Here is a 25,253-nt window from a genome sequence, read left to right on the forward strand (position 1 = left end):
TTAAATTACAAGTGATAACCCAGAAACATTCCTAGCTCAACAAGATAAGCTCTTGATCTGATCATCCTTTCACCTTTGAAGTCAGTAACAGGTTTATTGAGTTTGACCAAAAAAAAGTCAAAAGATTTAAAAAAAAGAAAAAGAAAAGGAGCTACAAGTCTTCAAAACAGAGAGTAATTCAAAATGCAGTACTTTGTAATTCTAGTCAATTTCCACAAACATTTACCATGAGACTATAACAGTCTTTACAAATCTACACAATTTATACTTGGTTTTCTAATTTATGATTAATTTGGTTTTTCTAGACTAGAATGTCCTGGCCTTCAAATTGTTTAATCATCTAATGTGAACAAATCTGTTATTGAATAAATAAAGTCACTATGGTTGATTAGAAAGTAGAAAAAAATGGAGTTATTATCTGTCACTAGATTCTAGGAATTTGTGTCTTTATGTAAACGAAGGATTTTGTTCCAGATACCACTTATGTCAGTTATCAATTTATCACCTCTCAGCTCCAAATCCACCCTCTCTGTATGTCCTGCCATAATGGAGGTGGACACTATAAATATTTCTCCTTGCCATCTGGTCCTATCAGAGACTTTATCAGCAGAGGGTGCTGGAGGGACACGGAGGAGGAGCGGCCTCCTCCTTGTCTCCTGGCTCATCTCACGGGGCTTCTTCAGTGGGTGGGGCTCTCGCCAGCAGTTTTGGTGACCAGCACCAAGTGGCCCCAACAGCGTCCCCCAGCACCGCACCCTGAGGTGGCTTCACCATGGCCTGGCCACGGGTGGGCATCCATAATGGTTTTCCCCTTGCCCACTCTCCTCCAGGGATCTCATCGGGAAGGCCGCCAGCTAGGTGAACTTGCCTTGGACAGCTTGAGTGAGTCCAAGATTCAGCAGTGCCCTGAAATCAGCGTCCTGCTCTCCAGCACTGCAGCTGGTGGATTCTTAGAGACCCAACCGCCCTGACACCTTGGGGGATGTGCCTGCCATCCTGTGAGTCACACACACTCTTTCCAACCAACTCTGGATCTCAGGTCTGGGCAGAGGCGGGCTCTTCTCTGATGCTCCGTCTCAGTTCTAGAAGTGATGGCTGTTCTCTACATCATCTGCTATTTCTATACTTTTAAAGCTCTTTTTCTCTCTTATGAGGCATCTCCCATGACTCCAATCCCCTGTTAATAATTCTTTTTTTATGGAACTCTTCACAAATCTACATATCATCCTTGTACTGGGACCATGCTAATCTTTTCTGTATCACTCCAGTTTTAATATATGTGCTGTTAAAGCAAGCATGATAATTCTTTTTTTTTTTTTAATTTATTTACTTAGCTACACTGGGTCTTAGTTATGGCATGTGGGTTCTGATGGAGTTCTAAGAGCAGGGATCTAACCCAGGCCCCCTGCATTGGGACTGCAGAGTTTCAGCCATTGGATCACCAGGGAAGTCCCAAGCACTATAATTCTTTACATTTCATGTTCCCACTTCAAATTATTGTGCAGTTTTTGTTTTCTTATTAGACACTAATATATCATTAAATTAGCCATTCTCTTTCATTTGCAGGGCAACATTATGAATCATTTGGCAGTAGCTTCTATCTGATTCCCTGGTGGCTTAGATGGTAAAGAATCTGCCTGGAATGCAGGAGACTTGGGCTCAATCCCTGGGTCAGGAAGATCCCCTGGAGAAGGGAATGGCAACCCACTCTAGTATTCTTGCCTGGAGAGTTCCATGGAAAGAGGAGCCTGGTGGATTACAAATCCATGGGGTCGTAGACACGACTGAGTGACTAACACATCATTAAATTCACCATTCTCTTTTATTTGCATGGCAATATTGTGAATCATTTTGCAATCGTTTCTATCTGCTATCACATCTGCTCAATATTTTATAATTTGGGACTTATGCCTTTTGAATCACGTTTTAAGCTTTCTTCCTTCAGTCAGTTTCAGTTTAGATATTTCAGAAGTGACAAATCTGGGATCTCTTTGCCCAGCTTCTTTGAGAATGGTGTGGCTTCAGTGCTATGACATTTGAAAACTGGTGAAGCCTTTTTGACATTTCATGTCACTGGAGGAAATTTGATGTGCCATTTGGTGGAATACCTTTATGATAAATCATTCCTCAAATTATTAAAATTTGAAAAAAAAACAAGTTAAAAAAAACCACAATAAACCTTGAATATTCACAAAGAGTGTTCATATTGAGTTTTCCTGTCTCTGCCTATGTAGCTTTTATTTTATATAGACTTTCTTCAAGTGCCTTCAAAGCACTAACCTGTATTTTCAGAATAGAATTATTCACATGCCACTTAATTGAGTACATATATGAAAGCCTGACCTCTTAGGTGTCTTAGGACCACATTTAGCCCATATTGTCTAACACTGTAACACTGAGAAGGCATAAGAAGGAATCCAAGTGTCCAGACCAGGCAGGTGATAGAATGGCACAAAAAGTCTGTAGCAGTGAAAGTGTCGTCATCATTTTTTTAAATTCATTAAGACGTAAAGAGGAGAAGGCGGTGGCACCCACTCCAGTACTCTTGCCTGGAAAATCCCATGGACGGAGGAGCCTGGTAGGCTGCAGTCCATGGGGTCGCTAAGAGTCGGACACGACTGAGCGACTTCACTTTCGCTTTTCACTTTCATGCATTGGAGAAGGAAATGGCAACCCACTCCAGTGTTCTTGCCTGGAGAATCCCAGGGACGGGGGAGCCTGGTGGGCTGCCGTCTATGGGGTCGCACAGAGTCGGACACGACTGAAGCGACTTAGCAGCAGCAGCAAGACGTAAAGAAGTGTCACAAAAGAAAAGATGGCTTCATTCTACCCTGATTTTCTCAGAGAAAGAAAGGAGATATATTCCAAGAAATAAAGCCAGTGCTTTGATGTCAATTTCAGCAAGGATTATCGAGCAAATAATATGTGACTCTTGGGGAAAAAAGGTCAATGGTCACCAAGCTGTAGTGGCTCACATTCTCTAAAACTGAGTTTTGTCAAAAGAAACTCTTCTCCCTTTCTGCAATATCATTAGGTCACCACCACCACCACCACAATAAAAGCCAGCACTATGCTTTTTAGTAAGTATAACTGTAGAATCTAGCACATAGACCGAAATGATCTGTCATGCAAATATAGAATGGACAAGGGGGTCATGATGGATTTTATTTGACTTCAAGCTCACAAATTTTAAGTAACCAATTACACTACTGAAAAATTCCAAACACAGCACTTGGTAGCACAAAGAGCCTGGGTTTTGGAGTCACATGGATACTGTCTGAATCCCAGCTTCACCAGGTCTTTGCTTGGACAGGTACCTGTCCAAGCTCTCTAAGCTTCCGCTTCCTAATCTATAAGATGGAGATTGCTCTGTCTATCCTACGGAGTTGGCTTGATGAGTAAAGGGATTATTTCCAATATTTACCATCGCATATGGCACACAGAAGGCACTCTCCTATGTAGCAACTATTAGCTGGAACTATACTGGTAGGAAAATACGTCCTCTACAAGTGGATAAATAGCACCATTAAAATCTCTACTATGTGAGACACATCATTGTGGTAATTTCTGTCTATATATTAGAAGGGGACCATGAAAAAATCATAGCATGTCAGAAGGGCAACTTACATGTTCAATTTAATAAGAAACAGAATAGAATTCAAAATTTTTCTATATTCTAGATATAAAATGTGGGAAAAAGTGACTTAGTGTTTATCTCCAGGAACTCAGACAATAGTAATAAAGCTATTAAAGATACAGGTGGTCAAACTGCAATGGGATGAGTATTTTAAAAGAAGAACTTTCTCATAACCCACGAAACATTCCTGACAAAGCAAACAAGCTCATGTGTAGAAGCCAGTGTACCCAGGGTGATGATAAGTGCTTGGAATGAGCAGACGTCAGCGTGTGCTGAGGGAGGGCGATGCTGGAAACAGAGACAGGCGTCCCTCGTGAAGGGCTTCCTCGTCAGCCATGCTGGGCAGAGGGGCTTCATCCCAGAAGCAACCGGAGAGTTTCAGTCCAGGGCTCAGATTTCATTTTATTAGAGAGCCCTCGTGGTGGCTGCAGCATGGAGATGGGCTAAAAGGTCTGACTGGAAGCCGGGGATGAGTCGGGAGACAGTGCTGACCTGGGGGAGCCTGAGCTAAGTGGTGGCTGGAGGAGTGGGGAAGGGAAACAGTGAAGGCAGTCCCTAGACTTTTTAAAGATGGATTAGAGTTCTAATAAAAGAGAAACTGGCTCATAGCTCTACTGGCAAAGAATTCCAAAAATTCATCTGGAAAATGAATTTATCAAACTGTTGATAAAGAAAATGGCTACACCTCAGCTTTAGAAATGATGAATTTGAGGCTCCTGAGAGAGCCTAATTGAAAATTTCAAGACATACAAAGGACTAGAGTTCAGGAGACAAATCAAGGATGGAGACATAATTTAGATGATTGATGACAAAGCTCTAGATACGGATACAACATTTCAGGTAGAGTATGTAGACACAAGAAAGTACCAAGACAGAAGATTGCAGAACACTGAAGTGGTACCCAGACGGAGAAAACTGGGTTTTCTTATAGAGCCAGAAAAGAAAAAGTCATATGGAAAGGAGAAAAATAGGAGAGAAACCTAAAGAAGCCAAAACAGGAGCGAATTTCAAGAGGGATAAAGTGGATAATGGTGCAAAATGCTGCAGAAATCCAACAAGGAGATTAAAGAACATGCATTGGATTTAGCATTTATAAGATTGTTGTGATCTAATATAACTACATAAAAACTATGTTTAAAAAACTGTAAGTTGCAATATGCTTGATACATATTGAATCCTAAGAGTAGGATTCTATAAGCATTAGAATACAAGTAATTAGAGCTCCCTGGAAGAGGAATAAACTGAATTCTCTTACATAGGAAGTGTTCAGGCAGAAGCTGACTTCCTGTTACAAGAACTATCAAGAGAGGTTTCCTGCATGAGCAGGACTAGATGTCCTTGGAGATGCTTTGTAACTCGCAAAATCGATGAAACCTAAATAACTCTTTCTAAGGCAGAACTCAGGCAGAGAAAAACAAAACGTTGAATAATTAGGACTCTCCCAAGAGATCAAAATAAAATATGTGAATGATAGTATATACCTCTAGGAAACCATCTATTAGATCTTAGGTGCAACATAGAAAAACAGAATTTTCAGGGGCCTATGAATAATGCAGAATTCATTTGAAATGATAAGTTTCAATCATCTTCAAGAACATATACGTTATTTTTATTCTTTTTAGGAAAAGATATTCAAGTACTGGATATGCTGTTTGGTGGTGTTCATTTACAGTTTTTAATGTTCCACTTAACACTCTCACTGCCATCTGTGAAAAATATATAAGCCATGACAGACTTTGGTTTTTCGTAAATTGACAATCTTGCAGTTTTACAGACCTGGGTTCCCATCGAACCTGTGTTATCTCTTCTCTTAAGTATGCATTCGACTTATATTTAATCGACCTAAGGAAGGCTTTTTTTTTTTTTTAACAAAAAGAGGCTAATCAACTTGACTCTTATATATGACAGTCAAGGTCTAAATTTACTTTATTTCTCTAAACGGATACAGAGAAAAGAGGTACATGCAGATCACATACAGAATCCCTTGTAAGTAGGAACTCTGGAGGACCACTGAAGAAACCATCTTTCCTGCTTTGGGGCCATCTGGCTCCCAGAGATAAAATAGCCGGGGCAGGAGGCTGCCTGATGATTACAATCCACCGTAACTTTCATTACAAGGATGTGAATGCTTGCATTTCCCTAAAGCTGATGGCAAGAGGTTCGTCCCTCAAATTTTAAGCCTTTAGGAAGAATATATAAACAACTTTTAAATCAGTTCATAATTTTCTTCATCACTTTTCCTCTCAGCTCTATCAAAAGTCCATGCAATTCCGAGGTGTACAGCACTTTTCGTAAGCCTTTTAGCTCCCACCACCAGAGAAATAAAGAAAGCACTTCAAACTTGAGAAAAGAAAGAAGTAATTCAATCTCAATAAAATGCAAGATGGTAACTCAAAGTCAAGAAAATAAAAAAGGTGGATCAGACTCAGACTCAAGCCAATCATGCATCTCTAGAAAATACAGACATTTTCTTCCTTAGATACAATGCCATCATCATGTCTAACAAAATTACTGATAATTCCTACCAGTTCATATGAGAAATTCCCCAACTGTTTCAAAATTTACTGTTTATAATTGACTCCTTTAAACTAGGATTCCAGTGTCTACCCGTTGCCTTTGGTTGTCCTGTCTCTTAGGTGTCTTTGACCCTGAAAATGATGATCATTACTCTCTCCTTTATTTTCCTTCATGCCACTGACCTGCTGAAACCAAGTCAGCTGTCCTGTGGAATGTTCCACATTCTAAATGTCTTCTGGCTTCTTTCTAGTGTTATTAGAAAGTCATTTAAATATGGATTCTTCTGCTATTTTTCGCAAGTCCCTTCCTATCTCTAGTTTTCAAGGGGTTTGAATTCTTAGAACCTTCTGACCTGATGTCCCCTTGGCAGACAGTGAGGAAATCCACGGCCAGGAGCCTCCACAGGAGTGTCTCCCAAAGCTGTCTGAGGGCCCTCCTCACACCCACTGGAGTTACTTGCACTGGTCTCCCAACTTGTCTCGCTTACCCTTTTCTTGTCCTCCCCTCTCCAGCACCCACCTCTTTTTCGTGACATCCAGCACCGTCTTTCAAATGGAAATCAGACTCCCTTCTGCTTAAAATTTCTTCAAGGATAATTACACTTCAAGGGGGTATTACGAAAGCCAGAGGCCTTTACCAGCACCTACATGGCGCCAGCAGACTCAGTCTCTGCCAACCTCTCCACACCAGCTCCTGCTATACCCTAGCCTTGCTTGATGCACCTTCCTTTGGCTCCTCAAGGGGGCAGAACTTTTTCAGTTTCATGCCTTGCGGTTGTCTGTGGATTCCACCTGTAACGCCTTTCCCTTGAACCTCTGCCTGGCAAGCTTCTCACCAACGCACAGCAGGTCTCAGCACCAAGAAAGCCCCCGGGGCCCTCCCTGCACCCAAACCAAACAGGCCCCCCCACCCCCGCCGCCATCTCGGCATGTTTGTTTATTTACCACTCTATTTATTCCCACATCTGGAACTGTCCAATTAGCTATTCATAATTATTTATTATCTCTCATGTATCTCTTTTATTGTTTCCTTAGTATCTGTTTTACTGTTTCCTTAAGACTTCCCCGACCCTGATGTTCCCCGTGTAAACAATCTGCTTGCTTAATTGCCTGTTACTTTCCCTTTGAATGTAAGCACCATAAGAGCAGGGAGCTTCCCTGTCTTGCATCTCCACTGCACAGCAATTGCTCAATAAATCTTGCTGAATGAATAAATACCAAAATATAGCCAGATTGCTTATTCACAGGATAGATTCCTAGGCTACAGCCTCTAGGTGATTTTTACATTATCTTAAAAGTTGCTACAAAGTATATACTATAAGAAGGTCTAACTGAACCTCACATTTCATAGTTCTTAAAATCAGATTTCAATAATATTTTATCACTTTAGCCATACATTAATATTTTAGAAAAAAACAATATTCTCTTTGTAACCACTTTGTTTCTTATTTATAACAAACAATCCAACAACAAAATGATTTATTTCCCATTGTTCCAAAGCTAATAAGCTCTCATTATTCTATAAAAAGAGAAAACTGTCCGTACATTCACTTTAATTGATTTTTCACCTACAGGCCCCACTATAACACAGTTCAGTATTTTCACTACAATCATTATGCAACTTAATATATCAAGATAGAGGTCATAATTTATTCCATATTATCCTTGGTAATTATTATCGAGCACTTTAATTTTCAATACTCAAAGGCAAGTGTTCTCTGTGAGTCCAACAAAGGAAAAATACTCACTAATAGAATAAATTAACATAATGGACTCTATGAATTAAGCTAATGACTTGCTTTTAAATCTGCAACACAAAAACCAATGAAATATAACAGATTAGAAAATTACCACCTTCATCACTGGTGACTGACAAAATCACAAGTACAATTCTGTAATCACTTACTTCCATCAGTAACTTGAATCCTTCTCTTTTCTTGATTTCTTCTACTAGGTACCTAAAAAAAGTCACAATAATATTTATAAATTGCAATCTAAACATTCCCTGAAGCTGACTGACATACAATGAAACTATTGTATAATTTCCAATGTAGAGACAAGGCTTGGAAATAAGTAAGGGTCCATACACAGATACAGGATTGGATTTAGACAGATGCTGCTGCTGCTGCGAAGTCGCTTCAGTCGTGTCCGACTCTGTGTGACCCCATAGACGGCAGCCCACCAGGCTCCCCTGTCCCTGGGATTCTCAAGGCAAGAACACTGGAGTGGGTTGCCATTTCCTTCTCCAATGCATAAGAGTGAAAAGTGAAAGTGAAGTCGCTCAGTCGTGTCCGACTCTCAGCGACCCCATGGACTGTAGCCCACCAGGCTCCTCCATCCATGGGATTTTCCAGGCAAGAGTACTGGAGTGGGGTGCCATTGCCTTCTCTGATTTAGACAGATACATCTATCTAAATGTAGATAGCTTATTGTAATCCACTGGGCCTGAGGAAAAAGGTACATCTTTTTCATGAGATGATGTCTATCTCACCTGTTAGCATCAGACTTTGTGTGAAAGCCACTCAGAGTAGACTGGATACATATCTCTGACCATGTGGGATTTCACATTCATATTCTAGATGGGGATTTAGCATAGGTACTTAAATTCTCTAGCTGGCATAGTGGAAAGGGTTTTCAGTGTGTAGTTTTGCTTGTGTGTTCTTTTTTCAATCAAGGAAGTGTAACACCCTCTTTCCCAAGGCCAGGCCACAGGGAGCAAAGACTGATCACTGATATCATGCTAAAAGTAAGTGCATTGTAGACATTAATAGAATGCCTATGAAATTATCACAAATATCAAGGAAAAGAGAATTATCATGCCATAAGCAAAGGCTGCAGCTACATGAAGTATGCAATATTATGAAGAAAAGACTAAAATGACATTGAAAATGTAGAGTAAATTAACATTGACTCTGCCCTCCTGGGCTTTGTTATTGTCTGTATGAAAAGATAAATCTTTTGAACAACTAGTCTTGAAAGCTAGTGATTTGATCATGAGCTTTGAAAAGTTCAGAACATTTGACACAGAATTTCAAATTTGGAGGTCAAATGTAAGGAAACAATCAGAGGTGATGACAAAAATGTACTTGCCAAGGAATTTTTTATATATAATAGCCAAAAAGGAAGGAAGGATGGAAAGAAGGGATAGAGGGAGGAGTAGTTTTGAAAATCCTGTCCATATCATATGGAATTACGATACCATGACATGGAACTGCAATATCATGACATGGAACGTGATCATGTAACTGAATTACATACATTCAATTAACATTTAAAGACAACAAAGAAATGCTTCCCTTTGGACCTCGATTCCCTTACCTGTAAAACTGGAATAAACTATGCTGATTTTCCAATCGCAAATGGATGTTGTAAAAAAGTTAAATAAGTATTACTCAGCCATTATAAAGAATACATTTGAATCAGTTCTAATGAGGTGGATGAAACTGGAGCCTATTATACAGAGTGAAGTAAGCCAGAAAGAAAAACACCAATATAGTATACTAACGCATATATATGGAATTTAGAAAGATGGTAACAATAGCCCTGTATAATAGCACAGCAAAAGAGACATTGATGTATAGAACAGTCTTTTGGACTCTGTGGGAGAGGGAGAGGGTGGGATGATCTGGGAGAATGGCATTGAAACATGTATAATATCATATATGAAACGAGTTGCCAGTCCAGGTTCGATGCACGATACTGGATGCTTGGGGTTGGTGCACTGGGATGACCCAGAGGGATGGTATGGGGAGGAGGAGGGTTCAGGATGGGGAGCACATGTATACCTGTGGTGGATTCATTTTGATATATGGCAAAACCAATACAATATTGTAAAGTTAAAAAATAAAATACATAAATAAATAAATAAAATCATATATAAAAATTATATAGAATATAAACTGTGAAAATGGAGGATTATTATTATTATGTTTATTTACTAAAGGACATCCCAGAATGTGGGTATTGAATATATCAGTTAATGGGATGCAGTTCTTTTTTCCAAAACATTTTTTTTAGTTTTTTTGCATAAGGTTAAACATTGGTGTTTAACATAAAGATTATAAAAATAATCTTTAATTTATAAAAAAGTATAGATTAAATTTAATTTTAAATTATAAAAAATCTTATAAAAATCCTATCAGTATTAAATGGATAAAAATGAGTATTTTATATTGAGCAATAATTTTGTGATATCACACACACACAGACTCACAAAGTATCTGATGTTCTTTCCACATACTCCTTTCCCTGAATAATTTTTCAGGAGATGTTACATAGTTGTAAACTTTTTACACCCTTAGCACACTGCCTAACTTTCAATAAAAGCAATTCTGATGGTCAATAAACATCAGAAAAATGCTTAAGATCATTAGTAATCAGAGAAGTGCAAATTGAAATAACAATACTAAACCATATTGCCCACAGGACACTGGAAACAAATTTAAATAGCGACAACATTCGGTGCTAGTGAATGTGCCAGAGAGCTGCTACAAACCTTTCAAAATTAATAATACTCATATATTCTGATACAGCAAACCACTTATGAGATGATGGTCTACCAGGAAAATCTCATCAACACTAAGGTAGGTAGATAGATGGCTTATTGCATGGATGGATGGATAATAGGTTGGTAGGTAGATGGATTGTTGGATGGATGGATGGATGGATAGGTAGGTAGGTAAGTAGATAGACTGTTGAATGGATGGATGGATGGATGGATGGATGAATTGATGGTTAGGTAAACAGGTAGATAGGTAGGGAGATGGGTGGATTGTTGGGTGGATAGATGGATAGGTAGGTAGGTATATAGACAAACAGAGATAGAAATATAGATAGAGACAGAAATAGAGACAGATAGATCGTAGATGCATACACATATGTTACTGCATCTACATTACCTGTGTATGTGTATCTGTATTCCATACAGAATAATTAGAAACAAAATTAATATCCAGAAATTGACAAAGGTAAAATAAAATGTTTTATAGCAACACATGTTCTATGATGCAGCTATTAAAGAGGATGGATTATATCCACTTCAATTAAACCACAGAGATGCTCATGATGCATTATACATGAAAGCAGGGGACTGAGAGATATAGATAATGTGATTCCACTTTTTAAGAAGCTCTAAAAAAGAAAGCATAAGTGCTCCCTCTCCACATGTATACATGAGCATGGAATAAGGCATGGATGACCAATCATAAATCCTTGATGTATCCGAGGAAGGGAAAAACCGGATGCTATGGGGAGAAAAGGACTATTCACACTCTGCAAAGTTTCATAGGTGTGGTTACTTACAATTTTTGAAAAGGAGACTAATAAGAGAAAAAATATAAATTACAAAGCAAAATAAAACACACATACAATCTTTATCTATACGAGGACCGGCTTTGTGAATCCTATTTTTTCCTTCCCTTCTCAGGCACAAGCGTAAAGGCAACCTGCAAACTCAATGCCAGGATTCCATCCTGAGGGGGCCTGCACTAACCCTGAAAACCCCCCAGACTACAGAATCTGGGGAATGACTCTAGAAGATTCTAGATGTGTAACTGATTGACTCTGTGACTCTAGGCAAACTCCTCAACCTCCCTGAGCTTGCCTCAGCTTCCTCATGCATGAAATGGAGAAGGAACTAGGTTGGTAAAACTCTTCGCAGTAGATTATGACTGCATGACACGCTGCCTATAGTCCTGATTTAAAATATCTGTCAAACTGGTGAAGACTGCTCCCGGGAAAAAGGCATGCTAGAGCACATCTGAATCATTTCCGTTAAAACTCTGTTCTGCGCTAACCATGAGGCTCTGGGTTTTGCGTCAAGGTCAATGTCCCCATTCAGTTACTCTCAGAATCTATAAAACCTGGTTTAACAGTCCAAATGAACTGAGGGTAGAGGAGATCTGCATAAAGAATGATGACCATAATAAAAGGTTTACACCAGAGTTCCCAAACTATTTTTCCATGATATACTGTGCTAATGGGTTTCCCACTTATCCATGAAAATAAATTTGAGCAATGTTAGGCCTATCAATCTCAATGGACGTGAGTCTGAGTGAACTCCGGGAGTTGGTGATGGACAGGGAGGCCTGGCGTGCTGAGATTCATGGGGTCACAAAGAGTCGGACACAACTGAGCGACTGAACTGAACTGAACTGAACTGAGGCTTATCAGTTAGATCATTTTTGTCTGAAACTAGGTGTATACTTGGCTTAATTCATAAGAACATCTATTGAACTGTTTGGAAGGTTCAGTAATGTCACCAAGAACCAGGCTTTTTCAATTGTTTCAGCCTGCCATGTTTGCAGTGTTAATGAATTCTCTCCTGTTTCTCTCTCCTGTTACAAGACGGCAGCCACAGCTCCGCCCATCACATCCACATATGACCGTGTCCCAGGAAGGAGGGGAAGAGGTTAGAAAGTATTTTCTCTTAGCTTCACTCTGTTTAGGTAAGAATATTTTCCCCAGAAGCATTCACAGAATTCGTCCTGCATCTTACTGACTGAATCTGAGTCATACATCCATCCCTGAAGTGATGATTGGCAAGGAGGATAGACTCGGACCAACGTTCCCAGTTGGAATACTGCTATCTGTACAAAATGGAGGCTCTGTTGACAGGGAAGAAGGAAGGATGGTATTTGGATGAACAGTCAGCAATGTCTGCCTACTGGCTAAAGTGAAGTTAAAATTGTACCTGTATTACAAGCCTTTCAGAGACTTCAATGTGCTAACAAACACTTTGAACCTCCAAGAGAGGACTAATGTATTGGTTAGCCTTTCTCAAACATACTTGACTATGGAGACATTTTTTGGAACAACATCTATTAAGATCTTCTGAAAGCCTATGACCCCACATAGTGTAGGCTCAAAAATGCTAGTTTCTAAACTAGCGCCTCTTCTACAGGGTATGTACCCTCTTATTAAATAAATGCTTAAATACATTGAATTTTGGGGAGGAAATAAATTCTGCCTATGTTCATAGGTGACTTATTCCTCACAACTTTTCAGTATATAAAAACAGTCTAAAGATAAAATATGAGAAAAAAAAACTCTATTCTTATCTGATGCAAGCCATAAAAAAAGAAAAGATGTACATTGAGGTTTTGGATAAAACTCGGGAACCACAAACCACTACTACCAAAAGGCATCCAGGTATTGTTCAGAAAGCAACAATGACTTCATAAAATTCACTGTCCTTTCCACTAAGCTTAGCAAAAGGGAGAAATACTATACATTAGTAAGAGTTTTCACCAATCCTACTGGGTAAAAAAACTCATTCCATTACGATTCTGGCTTAGTTTTGAAGTGTACAAAAATGAAAGCTTGCTCTGAAACATTTCCTGTGTCCATCTAATACTTCCACGTGTCCATCTAATACTTGTGTGTTTCACTTGCCCTTTTGGAAGGGCATGCATTCCTTTCCGGAGATAGCTTTTCCAGTCCCTTTCTCAATTCACCAGCCTCCTGGAGTCTCCCTGGAGCACTCTGGACCAAGTGCTTCTTCTGGTCTCAACTCCTCATGGGAAATTTCTTCTGAGGCAATGGAGCCTCCCTGACTTTCTGAGATTTTTTTCCATCTGGTTTGTGCATGCTCTGCATACATGAGAACACATTGCATGGCCTGTGTGACTCATCACAGACATCTGCATGTTCCATTCCACTGCACTGTGATGTTTTTAAAAAGTACAAATATAAGAAAAATTGCAAACGTTGGCCCTTCTAGAGTCTTCTGCACTCTCTCCCTCTTCTCACCTAGAGAAATACACTAGCACAAAGGTGCCATTGTATAACCGCTTACCTTTTCCATACTGGTATCAATAAATCTCTTAGTATTCATGCAAGTCAATGAAATGAATTCCATCTGAGAGATTACAGAGATTGTGTGTCATGGGAGCAGATAAATGATACACGGGAGACCTAGCAAAGCAGCAGAATGGGAGTTCCTGAGTTGTTTGTTGTTGTTGAAAAGACTTACGCACATGACTTTTCTGGATTTGCTTTAAAAATTGCCCCTCAGTGAATATCCATTTAACTAGAGTGTCGTAACAACAGCCTACAAGGTGCCCTCAGCAACCAGAAGCCCTGAGGATTGTAACACATTTTCAACTTTCCTAAGCAGATATCAGAGATCACAATTGCCTGCCTTCTGCAAGAAATGGTGATTTTAAACCCCAGCCTTCTCAGTTTCAATTATGCTTAATAATCACATGCTGCTTTAGGTTCACAATGTCACTGGTTTTCAAACAACCGAAGAAAAAGGCAAGGTTTTAGTCATTAATATTTCTTGAAAGCAATGTTCTCTCATTCAGTGAAACGACAAGGGTCAAATGGAAATTAGGGAATGCCTTGGAGATCTTCTAGGAACTAAGTAGCTCCTTCTTTCTGGATTTGACAACTCATAAAACAGGAATTGCTGTCCTCTTGAGAGGGTCTGCTCTTGCTTCCCCGAGGGAAGAGGGAGCATCTGGCCAGGGTGATGCTGTCCACTGGTCCATCAAAACCTGGTCCTTACATCTTAAGGTCAATATACAAATTTTAAAAATATTTACTTATTTTTATTTATTTATTTAGGCCATGCTAGATCTTAGTTGCAGCACACGGGGTCTTTCATCTTTATAGTGGCGGGTGGGACAGTGTGTCTCGGTGTGCAAACTCTTAGTTGTGGTACGTGGGATCTAGTTCTCAGACCAGGGATTGAACCTGGGTCCCCTGAACTGGGGGGCTTCCAAGGTGGTGCTAGTGGTAAAGAACCTGCCTGCCAATGCAGGAGACGCAGGAGACAAAGGTTTGATCCCTGGGTCGGGAAGGTCCCAAGAAGTAGGAAATGGCAACCCACTTCAGTATTCTTGCCTGGGAAATCTCATGGACAGAGGGACGTGGCGGGCTACAGTCCATGGGGTTGCAAAGAGTCGGAGACAACTTAGTGACTGAAAAACAACAACAACCACATCATTAGGAGCTCGGGGTTCTGGCCGGTGGACCACCAGGGAAGCCCCCAGTATACAATTTTCAAACTAAGCTCCATTCTGGTTCAGGGGCATGGAAGCATTGCGTCCATGGAGTCAGTGTGACCCTCACTGCAGTGGGTCAGGGGCAAAGACTTGCACAGCCTTCCCCGTGTTTGAGAGCCCTGACTTAGCAGGCCTGTGGGAACGGATACCTTATCTACCTCAGCTACTGATGACAGATGTACATCCCAAACAGCAACAGAACTGTCATCTGCTACTTTCCTTGGCTAAAGTTATCTACTGAAGAAAGTCACACTTCTTGGAAACAAAATGATGCTGCTGTGACCTAGCAATTAGCCAAATACAGACTTCTGACCATGCATGAGAATTTTTATTAGGTAAACTCTAAAACAAGTGGCTGAAGGTCAGTAGGCGGGATGAGAAGTGGTGTTTTAACTCCTACCAGCCAGTGGTTTGAACGGATTATATTGGCTCATATAATCAATGGTGCTCTAGAGCTGGTTTGTACTGGTTAGTGAGATCCAACTGTTAAATATAAGAGCATTTACAAGCCGTGGCTGTTGGCAGCTTGAAATTTTCCACAGTGGGAGTACTTATACCATGGAAATTGGCTGACATTACAAATTGTGGCTTTTCTTCCTCCTGAGATCCAGTTTACTAGTACCCAACTGCACATGGGCACAAGCAAGTAGAGTAAACTTCAGAATTCAGAAAACGTTTTCCTCTATCCTGAAGAGCAGACCACACTTCATTTGAAAAAAAAAAATAAATCATGAAAATAAAGCACTGATGTTGCTAACTTAAAATAATTGTTATTCCCAGAGACGTTTTCTCCAAGTTGATAATTTCACATTTGTTTCAAGTAATATGCCTAAGAGGACTCTGCCTTGGCACGGGGGATGGGGGACATGGATGGCTTTTGCCCACTCCAGGAAAGGACTTGCTGGATAACAAAAATGTGGGAGGTTAAGGCAAGAGAACCACTGTGACTAACAGCACGACAGAAAAGGGACCATTTTTCAAATATTTAAATATAGGTCACAGAGCCTGCAGTGATGCTCACTGAAATGTTAATTTAATTCAATTCAGCATGACAAACATTTACAAACAATAAGTGTTGTTGAATTGAATTGAAATGTTAACATTTATTCTCCTGTGATATTTCTCTGCAAAAATTAGGAGGTATCCTTAGACTATAAATTAAATTCCACCCTGAGATGAATGTTAACTCTGTAATAAATGTGATCATCAAATATTTATATCTAGCTTTGTTTCAAGGCACCTGCCATTGAATTACTTAGCGGCTTAGATAAAATAATGCAGACGCCACCATACTTATATAGTATGAGAAAAACACAAACAGGGCAATAGAACTTTCTGAACCTTTTAGTTCAGTGGGCAACTTTGAATATTTACGGTTGACAGTTTCATGTTTTCACCACTGGGTAGTTATCTTCTAGGACCAACCTCATTATACAGTGGAAGTGAGAAATAGATTTAAGGGCCTAGATCTGATAGAGTGCCTGATGAGCTATGGAATAAGGTTCGTGACATTGTACAGGAGACAGGGATCAAGACCATCCCCATGGAAAAGAAATGCAAAAAAGCAAAATGGCTGTCTGGGGAGGCCTTACAAATAGCTGTGAAAAGAAGAGAAGCAAAAAGCAAAGGAGAAAAGGAAAGATATAAGCATCTGAATGCAGAGTTCCAAAGAATAGCAAGAAGAGATAAGAAAGCCTTCTTCAGAGAACAATGCAAAGAAATACAGGAAAACAACAGAATGGGAAAGACTAGAGATCTCTTCAGGAAAATCAGAGATACCAAAGGAACATTTCATGCAAAGATAGCTCGAAAAAGGACAGAAATGATATGGACCTAACAGAAGCAGAAGATATTAAGAAGAGATGGCAAGAATACACAGAAGAATTGTACAAAAAAGATCTTCACGACCCAGATAATCATGATGGTGTGATCACTGACCTAGAGCCAGACATCCTGGAATGTGAAGTCAAGTGGGCCTTAGAAAGCATCACTACGAACAAAGCTAGTGGAGGTGATAGAATTCCAGTTGAGCTATTTCAAATCCTGAAAGATGATGCTGTGAAAGTGCTGCACTCAATATGTCAGCAAATTTGGAAAACTCAGCAGTGGCCACAGCACTGGAAAAGGGCAGTTTTCATTCCAATCCCAAAGAAAGGCAATGCCAAAGAATGCTCAAACTACCGCACAATTGCACTCATCTCATATGCTAGTAAAGTAATGCTCAAAATTTTCCAAGCCAGGCTTCAGCAATATGTGAACCGTGAACTTCCTCATGTTCAAGCTGGTTTTAGAAAAGGCAGAGGAACCAGAGATCAAATTGCCAACATCCGCTGGATCATGGAAAAAGCAAGAGAGTTCCAGAAAAACATCTATTTCTGCTTTATTGACTATGCCAAAGCCTTTGAGTGTGTGGATCACAATAAACTGTGGAAAATTCTGAAAGAGATGGGAATACCAGACCACCTGACCTGCCTCCTGAGAAACCTGTATGCAGGTCAGGAAGCAACAGTTAGACCTGGACATGGAACAACAGACTGGTTCCAAATAGGAAAAGGAGTATGTCAAGGCTGTATATTGTCACCCTGCTTATTTAACTTATATGCAGGGTACATCATGAGAAACGCTGGACTGGAAGAAACACAAGCTGGAATCAAGATTGCCGGGAGAAATATCAATAACCTCAGATATGCAGATGACACCACCCTTATGGCAGAAAGTGAAGAGGAACTCAAAAGCCTCTTGATGAAAGTGAAAGTGGAGAGTGAAAAAGTTGGCTTAAAGCTCAACATTCAGAAAATGAAGATCATGGCATCCGGTCCCATCACTTCATGGGAAATAGATGGGGAAACAGTGGAAACAGTGTCAGACTTTATTTTTCTGGGCTCCAAAATCACTGCAGATGGTGACTGCAGCCATGAAATTAAAAGACGCTTACTCCTTGGAAGGAAAGTTATGACCAACCTAGATAGCATATTCAAAAGCAGAGACATTACTTTGCCAACAAAGGTCCGTCTAGTCAAGGTTATGGTTTTTCCTGTGGTCATGTATGGATGTGAGAGTTGGACTGTGAAGAGGCTGAGTGCCGAAGAATTGATGCTTTTGAACTGTGGTGTTGGAGAAGACTCTTGAGAGTCCCTTGGACTGCAAGGAGATCCAACTAGTCCATTCTAAAGGAGATCAGCCCTGGGATTTCTTTGGAAGGACTGATGCTAAAGCTGAAACTCCAGTACTTTGGCCACCTCATGCGAAGAGTTGACTCATTGGAAAAGACTCGGATGCTGGGAGGGATTGGGGGCAAGAGGAGAAGGGGACGACAGAGGATGAGATGGCTGGATGGCATCACGGACTTGATGGACATGAGTCTGAGTGAACTCCGGGAGTTGGTGATGGACAGGGAGGCCTGGTGTGCTGCGATTCATGGGGTCGCAAAGAGTCGGACACGACTGAGCGACTGATCTGATCTGAGTTATCTTCCAACTTCTGAAGATGACATCTGTCAGAAAGAATTAAAACCTTCTAGGGATTGTTGAGAAAGGAGCACTCTCTCCTTTTGACCTTGAAGTTGAACCTGGGAGTCTACAGATCTGACCCCCTTGGGAACTACCTTCCTACAGGGGAGTAAACCCAACATGAAGGAGAGCAGATATGACTGATGGATGGAAATTAAGGCCTGGTGAACTTGCTTAAGCACTTAGAACAAGCCATTCCATGGTCATCACTACACTGACTTATAAGTTACATGAGCAAATAAATTAACTTTGTTTATAATACTTTGACGGTTTCTGTTGCTCACCACCAAGAGAGTCCTAATTTATGAAATATTTATAGATTTTTCAAACTACTTTTTAAACCCAAATCACCAGAAATGCTGACTTCTAACAGGCTTCTGAAAGTGCCAAGCCATCTCTTTTCCTGTCTTTATTTCCAAACCCTTCGGCCTGTAACCTTGCAGTTCTTCCTACCTCTTGATACTGACCTTGGCCATCTGATCTGCTCGGGCCACTGGAATGCTATTGGGCATGATGCGTGCTATCAGGAGTTTAAAGCAGGCTTGCCCTCTTGGGCTTCTGTCACCACCATCACAAGAAGAGGCTCTGGCTCAAGGAAGTTACAAGACGTGCCAGCAGCAGACCCAGGCCTCCCCCCACCCCCACAGCCACCGGAGAATGAGATGAAGCCACTCCCGCCAACTTGCAGACCTCTCAGAATAAAGAACTGTCGGTTTAAGATCCTGGGTCCTCACTATTTCCAAGGCAGGAATACAGATGCAGACACAGAATGGACACATGCAGACTCAGTGGGGAAGGAGGCGGGGCGGGATGAATCTGGAAGCAGCACTGATGTATATACACTGCTGCTGCTGCTGCTGCTAAGGTGCTTCAGTCATGTCTGACTCTGCGCGACCCCATAGACGGCAGCCCGGCAGGCTCCACCGTCCCCTGGGATTCTCCAGGCAAGAACACTGGAGTGGGGTGCCATTTCCTTCTCCAATGCATGAAAGTGAAAGTGAAGTCACTAAGTCATGTCCAACTCTTAGTGACCCCATGGACTGCAGCCCATCAGGCTCCTCCGTCCATGGGATTTTCCAGGCAAGAGTACTGGAGTGGGGTGCCATCACCTTCTCCGGTATATACACTACCATACGTAAAATAGCTAGCTAGTGGGAAGCTGCTGTCTAGCACAGGGAGCTCAGCTTGGTGCTGTGATGATCTACAGGCAGGGGATGGGGAGAGCAGAGGGAGGTCCACGAGGGCTGGGATATAGGTATACATATGGCTCCAAAATCCCTGCAGATGGTGACTGCAGCCATGAAAATAAAAGACGCTTACTCCTTGGAAGGAAAGTTATGACCAACCTAGATAGCATATTCAAAAGCAGAGACATTACTTTGCCAACAAAGGTCCGTCTAGTCAAGGCTATGGTGTTTCCAGTGGTCATGTATGGATGTGAGAGTTGGACTGTAAAGAAAGCTGAGCGCCGAAGAATTGATGCTTTTGAACTGTGGTGTTGGAGAAGACTCTTGAGAGTCCCTTGGACTGCAAGGAAATCCAACCAATCCATTCTAAAGGAGATCAGTCCTGGGTGTTCTTTGGAAGGACTGATGCTAAAGCTGAAACTCCAGTACTTTGGCCACCTCATGTGAAGAGTTGACTCATTGGAAAAGACTCTGATGCTGGGAGGGAGTGGGGGGGCAGGAGGAGAAGGGGGCGACAGAGGATGAGATGGCTGGATGGCATCACGGACTTGATGGACATGAGTCTAAGTGAACTCCGGGAGTTGGTGATGGACAGGGAGGCCTGGTGTGCTGCGATTCATGGGGTTGCAAAGAGTCGAACATGACTGAGTGACTGAACTGAACTGAATGGCTGATTCACCTCACTGTGCAGAAGAAAGTAACATAACCTTGTAAAGCAATTATATTCCAATTGAAAAAAAAAGATCCTGGGTTTTCAGACAGTCCTCACTCGTACTCAGAGAACCCTTGTCACACAGAGCGGCATGCAGAGCACCTGCAAGGAGGAGGAGGCTGATTAAATCTCAGGGAGACCCTGCAGGCTTTCTCCAGTGAAATATGAACAGGGAATGAAGAAGGAGAGGTTTTCCAAATCAGAGATCACAAACGCTGATGCTTCTGGTGACCAAGCAGGTAAGACAATAATTTTAAAAAAATAATTAAAACACAGCATGTGGCATTTGCCAGGCACTGTCCTGGGTGTTTTACAAATACCAGTTCACTGAATCCTCCTAACAGTTATCTGAGTTCGGCGTTGCTATCTTCAGGACCCTGGGATGGAACAGTACAGACAGTTTCAGCAGCTTGCCCCGGTCATGAAGCTTGTCAAGGGTGGCCCTCGCTTTCCCTGGCTCTTGGCCTCTCTGAACCACAATGAAACAGGCTTGACAAAACCTAGGGGGTGTGGGGGGCACCACTGTGTTCCGTGCCTTGTCACCATGTGGGACTGAGAGCGCGCTCATCTTCTCAAAGAAGCCAGGAATCTAGACTGTTTACAGTTTCCCTCTTTAAAACTGTTTGGAATATTTGAATGCTCGATTTTTAAAACACTATCGAGGTTAACCCTATAGAGCTCAGGTTCAGCAAATCACAACTAGAGCCACACTTGGCCGTGGCCTGCCCTCCACCCACTGGTCTCAGCAGCAGAGCCCTCTCAGGTGACAAGCGCCCAGCACGCACACCTCAAGACCTTCTCTAGTGTCACTGCAAGCGGTTCAAAAGCTTTGTCCTTATGTTAGAAAAAGGCGAGCAACCAGGGAGCTGCCACATTCGCCTCTGCCTGTCTGTCCTTCTGTCAGCCCCACGTTCTCACAGGCCATATTTCGGGTCCTTGAAGTTACTGGGATCTCTCCCACACCCAGAGATTGGACCTGGGGCTCCCTCTGCCTGAAATCAGTCGTCTCTCCTTTCCTCACTGGGTCTTAGCTGCATGTCACTTCCTCCAGGAAACCTCTGCCAGCAGCCCTCATGACCATACTAGGGAATGCACCTGAGTGCTTCTGGAGCATCGTATACCTCCCCTTACCAAGACGTAGGTGCACCTGTATTTTATCTGCTCTGCTGCCTGGATGTATCTCTCCCCAGGCTAGGATGCTGCAGAGCAGAGGGGAGAGCTGCTTTGTTCCCAACATCTACAATAGAGGGTGCTGAGAAAATGGTTATGACATGAAAGAAGGGATCCATATATGAGAGAACATGTACAGATCTTACAAACGTTACTTTCAGTGAGTCTATCAGAAACCCACGGACACACAGACACACACACACAGCAAGTACCTAGATAAAGCAAGAGCGCGGTTAACTCTTTCCTCAAGGCCTAGCGTGCCCAGGGCCTTCCAGGCCAGCCAGAACTTGAATGCATCTGGTCTCCTGCTGCATTGGATGGATTTGTCGCCTGTGTCATAGCTGACATCATAAAATTTATCCTGCTGGAAGAGGTAAGACGCGTTGGCCGAGTAGCATCTCTTGAGAAGGTCCTTTTGGGGGAAAAAATAGACAGAAAGACAACTTGTAATATTGTCCATTTTTCAAATACATTTGATTTCAAAAAAACACACCCCACCAATGAAACCTCGTATAATATTCTACTGCTTCGTGCCAAAGGCATTTGGTCTGGCTCTGTGACTGACCTGTGTCTGGAACACTTGGTGTGTATTAACTTTGAGACACAGACAACTCCTTGTATTTTCAAAAAAACCCCAAATCCTCACAGTTGAGAATGCTAAGTCCATCCTCACACTTGTATGGGTGAGTATTAAGAAACTTTAAACGACCATGTCATCATCTGTATGACATCAACATGGGCCAATTACTCCAGATGGGGAAAAAAAAAAATCTATTTGTAACTCACTCAAGGTTCCACATTAGAAAAATACCCAACATACCATATATACTTTATACAATTTCACAGGCGAAAAAACTAGGCCTTGGGGACTTTGCTGGTGGTCTAGTGGCTAGGACTCCAGACTCCCAACGCAGGGGGCCTGGGTCTGATCCCTGGTCAGGGAACTAGACCCCACACACTGCAACTAAGAATTCCATGTCACAAGTAAGATCGAGGATCCCATGTGCCGCAACTGAGAGCCAGTGCAGCCAAAGAAATATAGATTAAACAAACAAGAAAAAACCTAGGCTTTAAAATCCCTTTTTTCAATTCATATCCATAATGAAAAGGCCAGAATCGACAGTTAACCCAGAGATTAAAAAAAAAAAATCTGAGGAAAGAGCGACGGAAGAGTGAAAAACAGAGCTGACCAAATAGCGTCTACAGTTCCGCAGGGTTTGGGGTTTGGTCTCACACTGGTTTTACCTGTAATCAAATTCAATAATTCCATTTATATTTATTGACTGGTTACTTCTCTTTACAATTTACCCTGAGTGACAATTTACCCTGTTTATTTCCATTCTACAGTCTTTACTTTGACCTCAAATTATGAGCATTTAAGCCCTGTTTCCTTCAAGTCATGTGGGATCTCAAACCCCAGGATTCCTAAGCCACCCCTCAGCCCCCACAATTCCCGGAGCATCGTCACTCCCAGGGAACACCTATTAGAACCTCTGCTTCCCCAGCATGGCCTCCCCTCGTGGCTCAGACGGTAAAGAGTCTGCCTACACTGTGGGAGATCGGGGTTCGATCCCTGGGTTGGGAAGATCCCCTGGAGAAGGAAATGGCAACCCACTCCAGTATTCTTGCCTGGAAAATCCCATGGACGGAGGAGCTTGGTTGGCTACTGTCCATGGGGTCGCGAAGTGTGGGACGCGACTGAGCGACTTCACTACCGCTATCACTATTCCCCAGCATAACAGACTATTCAGTGTCCCTCAACCACGAGATCATGCCCTATGTCTTCATTTACACTGTTTGCTTGACCTTGTCTCTGCTTTAATATATTTGGCACATTCGGAAGAATATACCCAGCATATTTATAAGCTGTAAAGTTTACTAACATCGAATGTGGCTTCCCTCTTTGGGTTCCATCTCAGGTTCTGCTTCCCTCCAGCGTTTTTTACCTGCCCCTCCTGCTAGACCCCTTTCCTCCTCCCACCCTTGACTGCATTTGCTGGCTTTGGTTCTGAGTCACCCCTCCTCGGTGAGCAGCCCTCTATATTCTCTCCTCGAGAACCAAGCAGCTTCTCGACGGCAGGAATCATTTCCTGTCCATGTCCACACCCACAGGCTTAACACGGTATCGAGCACAAGACCCTCACTAAGCTGTTAGCTGAGGACACGGCTCCCCACGTTCTGTCCCTCTCCCCCATCATCCTGACATATCATATGAACAGAATAAACACAGGCACAGGAACATCTTCCAGACTTTAACAATGCAGAACCACCAGCGCTGACAGGAAGCCCTGGAGAAACTCCCCAGAGTCACAGAGGTCCTAGAAAAAATGATCCCTCCTAAAGAGGGAATATGCATTTTATATGTTTTTAGAGACTATGTATTCATGCATTTAACAAACATTTAGAAACTTACTCATGATGAGTCAGGCATTGCACTTTACAGTGTGCATACCAATGTTTTCTAATAGTAAGGATTTGCAGTTTAGTGGGAGACTGATGTATAATTCAATGATTATTTTCAATATTTACTTCTAAGAATAAGCTTTCTTTTGTACACATTGTTATATTTAAAATAAAATGTTTTTCCATGAGAGAATGTATTTATTCCATGTACCCATCTGACTGATCAACAAGTATATAAAGAATAAAAAGAAAATTTCAAGGTATCATATTCCAAACGAAAGCACACATTTGCTGTTTCAATAACAATATTCGCCTGTGTGGACACTAATTTGGGTATTATTTGCACCAGAAAGTATGATTCAATACTATGCAAAAAAATGTATACTGACTATAGTCAAGAACTCCCAAGTCCCACTCATCCACTATCCAAAAGTAAACTGATTTTAAAATAACAAAGGAATGCTCATAAGCCTTCAGCCTGGCTCAAATGGGTAATATTGGTAGACATAGAAGAAGAGGAGATTGCTCCAAAGTGATCATTAAGGTAGAAAAAGTGTGTATTCTTTAATCTTTAGCTTAATTCTATCATCAATCTCTCAACTCTGATCATAGCTGCCACCGCCACATCTCCCTACTCTCAAAGGTCAGGAAATTTGGGTATTGTTTCCATAGCAACTACAGCCTGACCATATATTATGACATTAAAAGGCCACTGCAGCTTAAGGACAAAGCACACACACGCGCACGCGCGCGCACACACACACACACACACATATACACACTTGTACTTGCATCATGAGTACAAATTTACTTTCATCGACCATGAAAGATGCAAAAAAATCCCCAAATCACGTGAACACTGGACACATCCCGGGCAAGTTTCAGTGCCTGCTGCCAGTGATTGAAAGGGAGAGGAACTCATCCATCCTGGGAAGACGAATGGCATCACTGTCGGCAAAAGGAGGAGTGGAGAGCCGAGAAAGTATGTCGTAAGATGAGCGATTACCCTGCAGTCATGACACCGCTGATCTCGCTGCACTGAAAAATCCTCCTGCCTTGGGAAGGTTTCAAGAACAACTAGAGGCTTGGGACTTCCTTTATTGAAAATAAA

The 25,253-nt window shown here is 41.7% G+C and overlaps 1 protein-coding gene and 1 non-coding gene across 11 annotated transcripts in view; both read right to left on the minus strand.

Moving 5' to 3' along the window:
* Window positions 1-25,253, minus strand: part of GADL1 (GAD like acidic amino acid decarboxylase 1) — a 194,519-nt gene that overhangs the window by 72,694 nt on the left and 96,572 nt on the right. For all 10 annotated transcript variants that reach the window (XM_086365635.1, XM_086365632.1, XM_086365633.1 and 7 more), the window contains 2 exons: window positions 21,952-22,151; window positions 8,060-8,111 (listed from right to left, as the gene is read on the minus strand). In XM_086365635.1, the coding sequence (XP_086221761.1) occupies window positions 8,060-8,111; window positions 21,952-22,151 (252 nt within the window). The remainder of the gene's footprint in view (window positions 1-8,059; window positions 8,112-21,951; window positions 22,152-25,253) is intronic.
* LOC147347950 (U6 spliceosomal RNA) lies at window positions 1,192-1,298 on the minus strand. Its single transcript, XR_015152028.1, has one exon. It is a non-coding gene; the product is annotated as a U6 spliceosomal RNA (small nuclear RNA).

Source organism: Bos grunniens, chromosome 22 (genome assembly GCF_055505025.1).
Source record: "Bos grunniens cultivar Pamir isolate PY7600 chromosome 22, Bosgru_T2T1.0, whole genome shotgun sequence".
Lineage (NCBI taxonomy): Eukaryota > Metazoa > Chordata > Mammalia > Artiodactyla > Bovidae > Bos > Bos grunniens.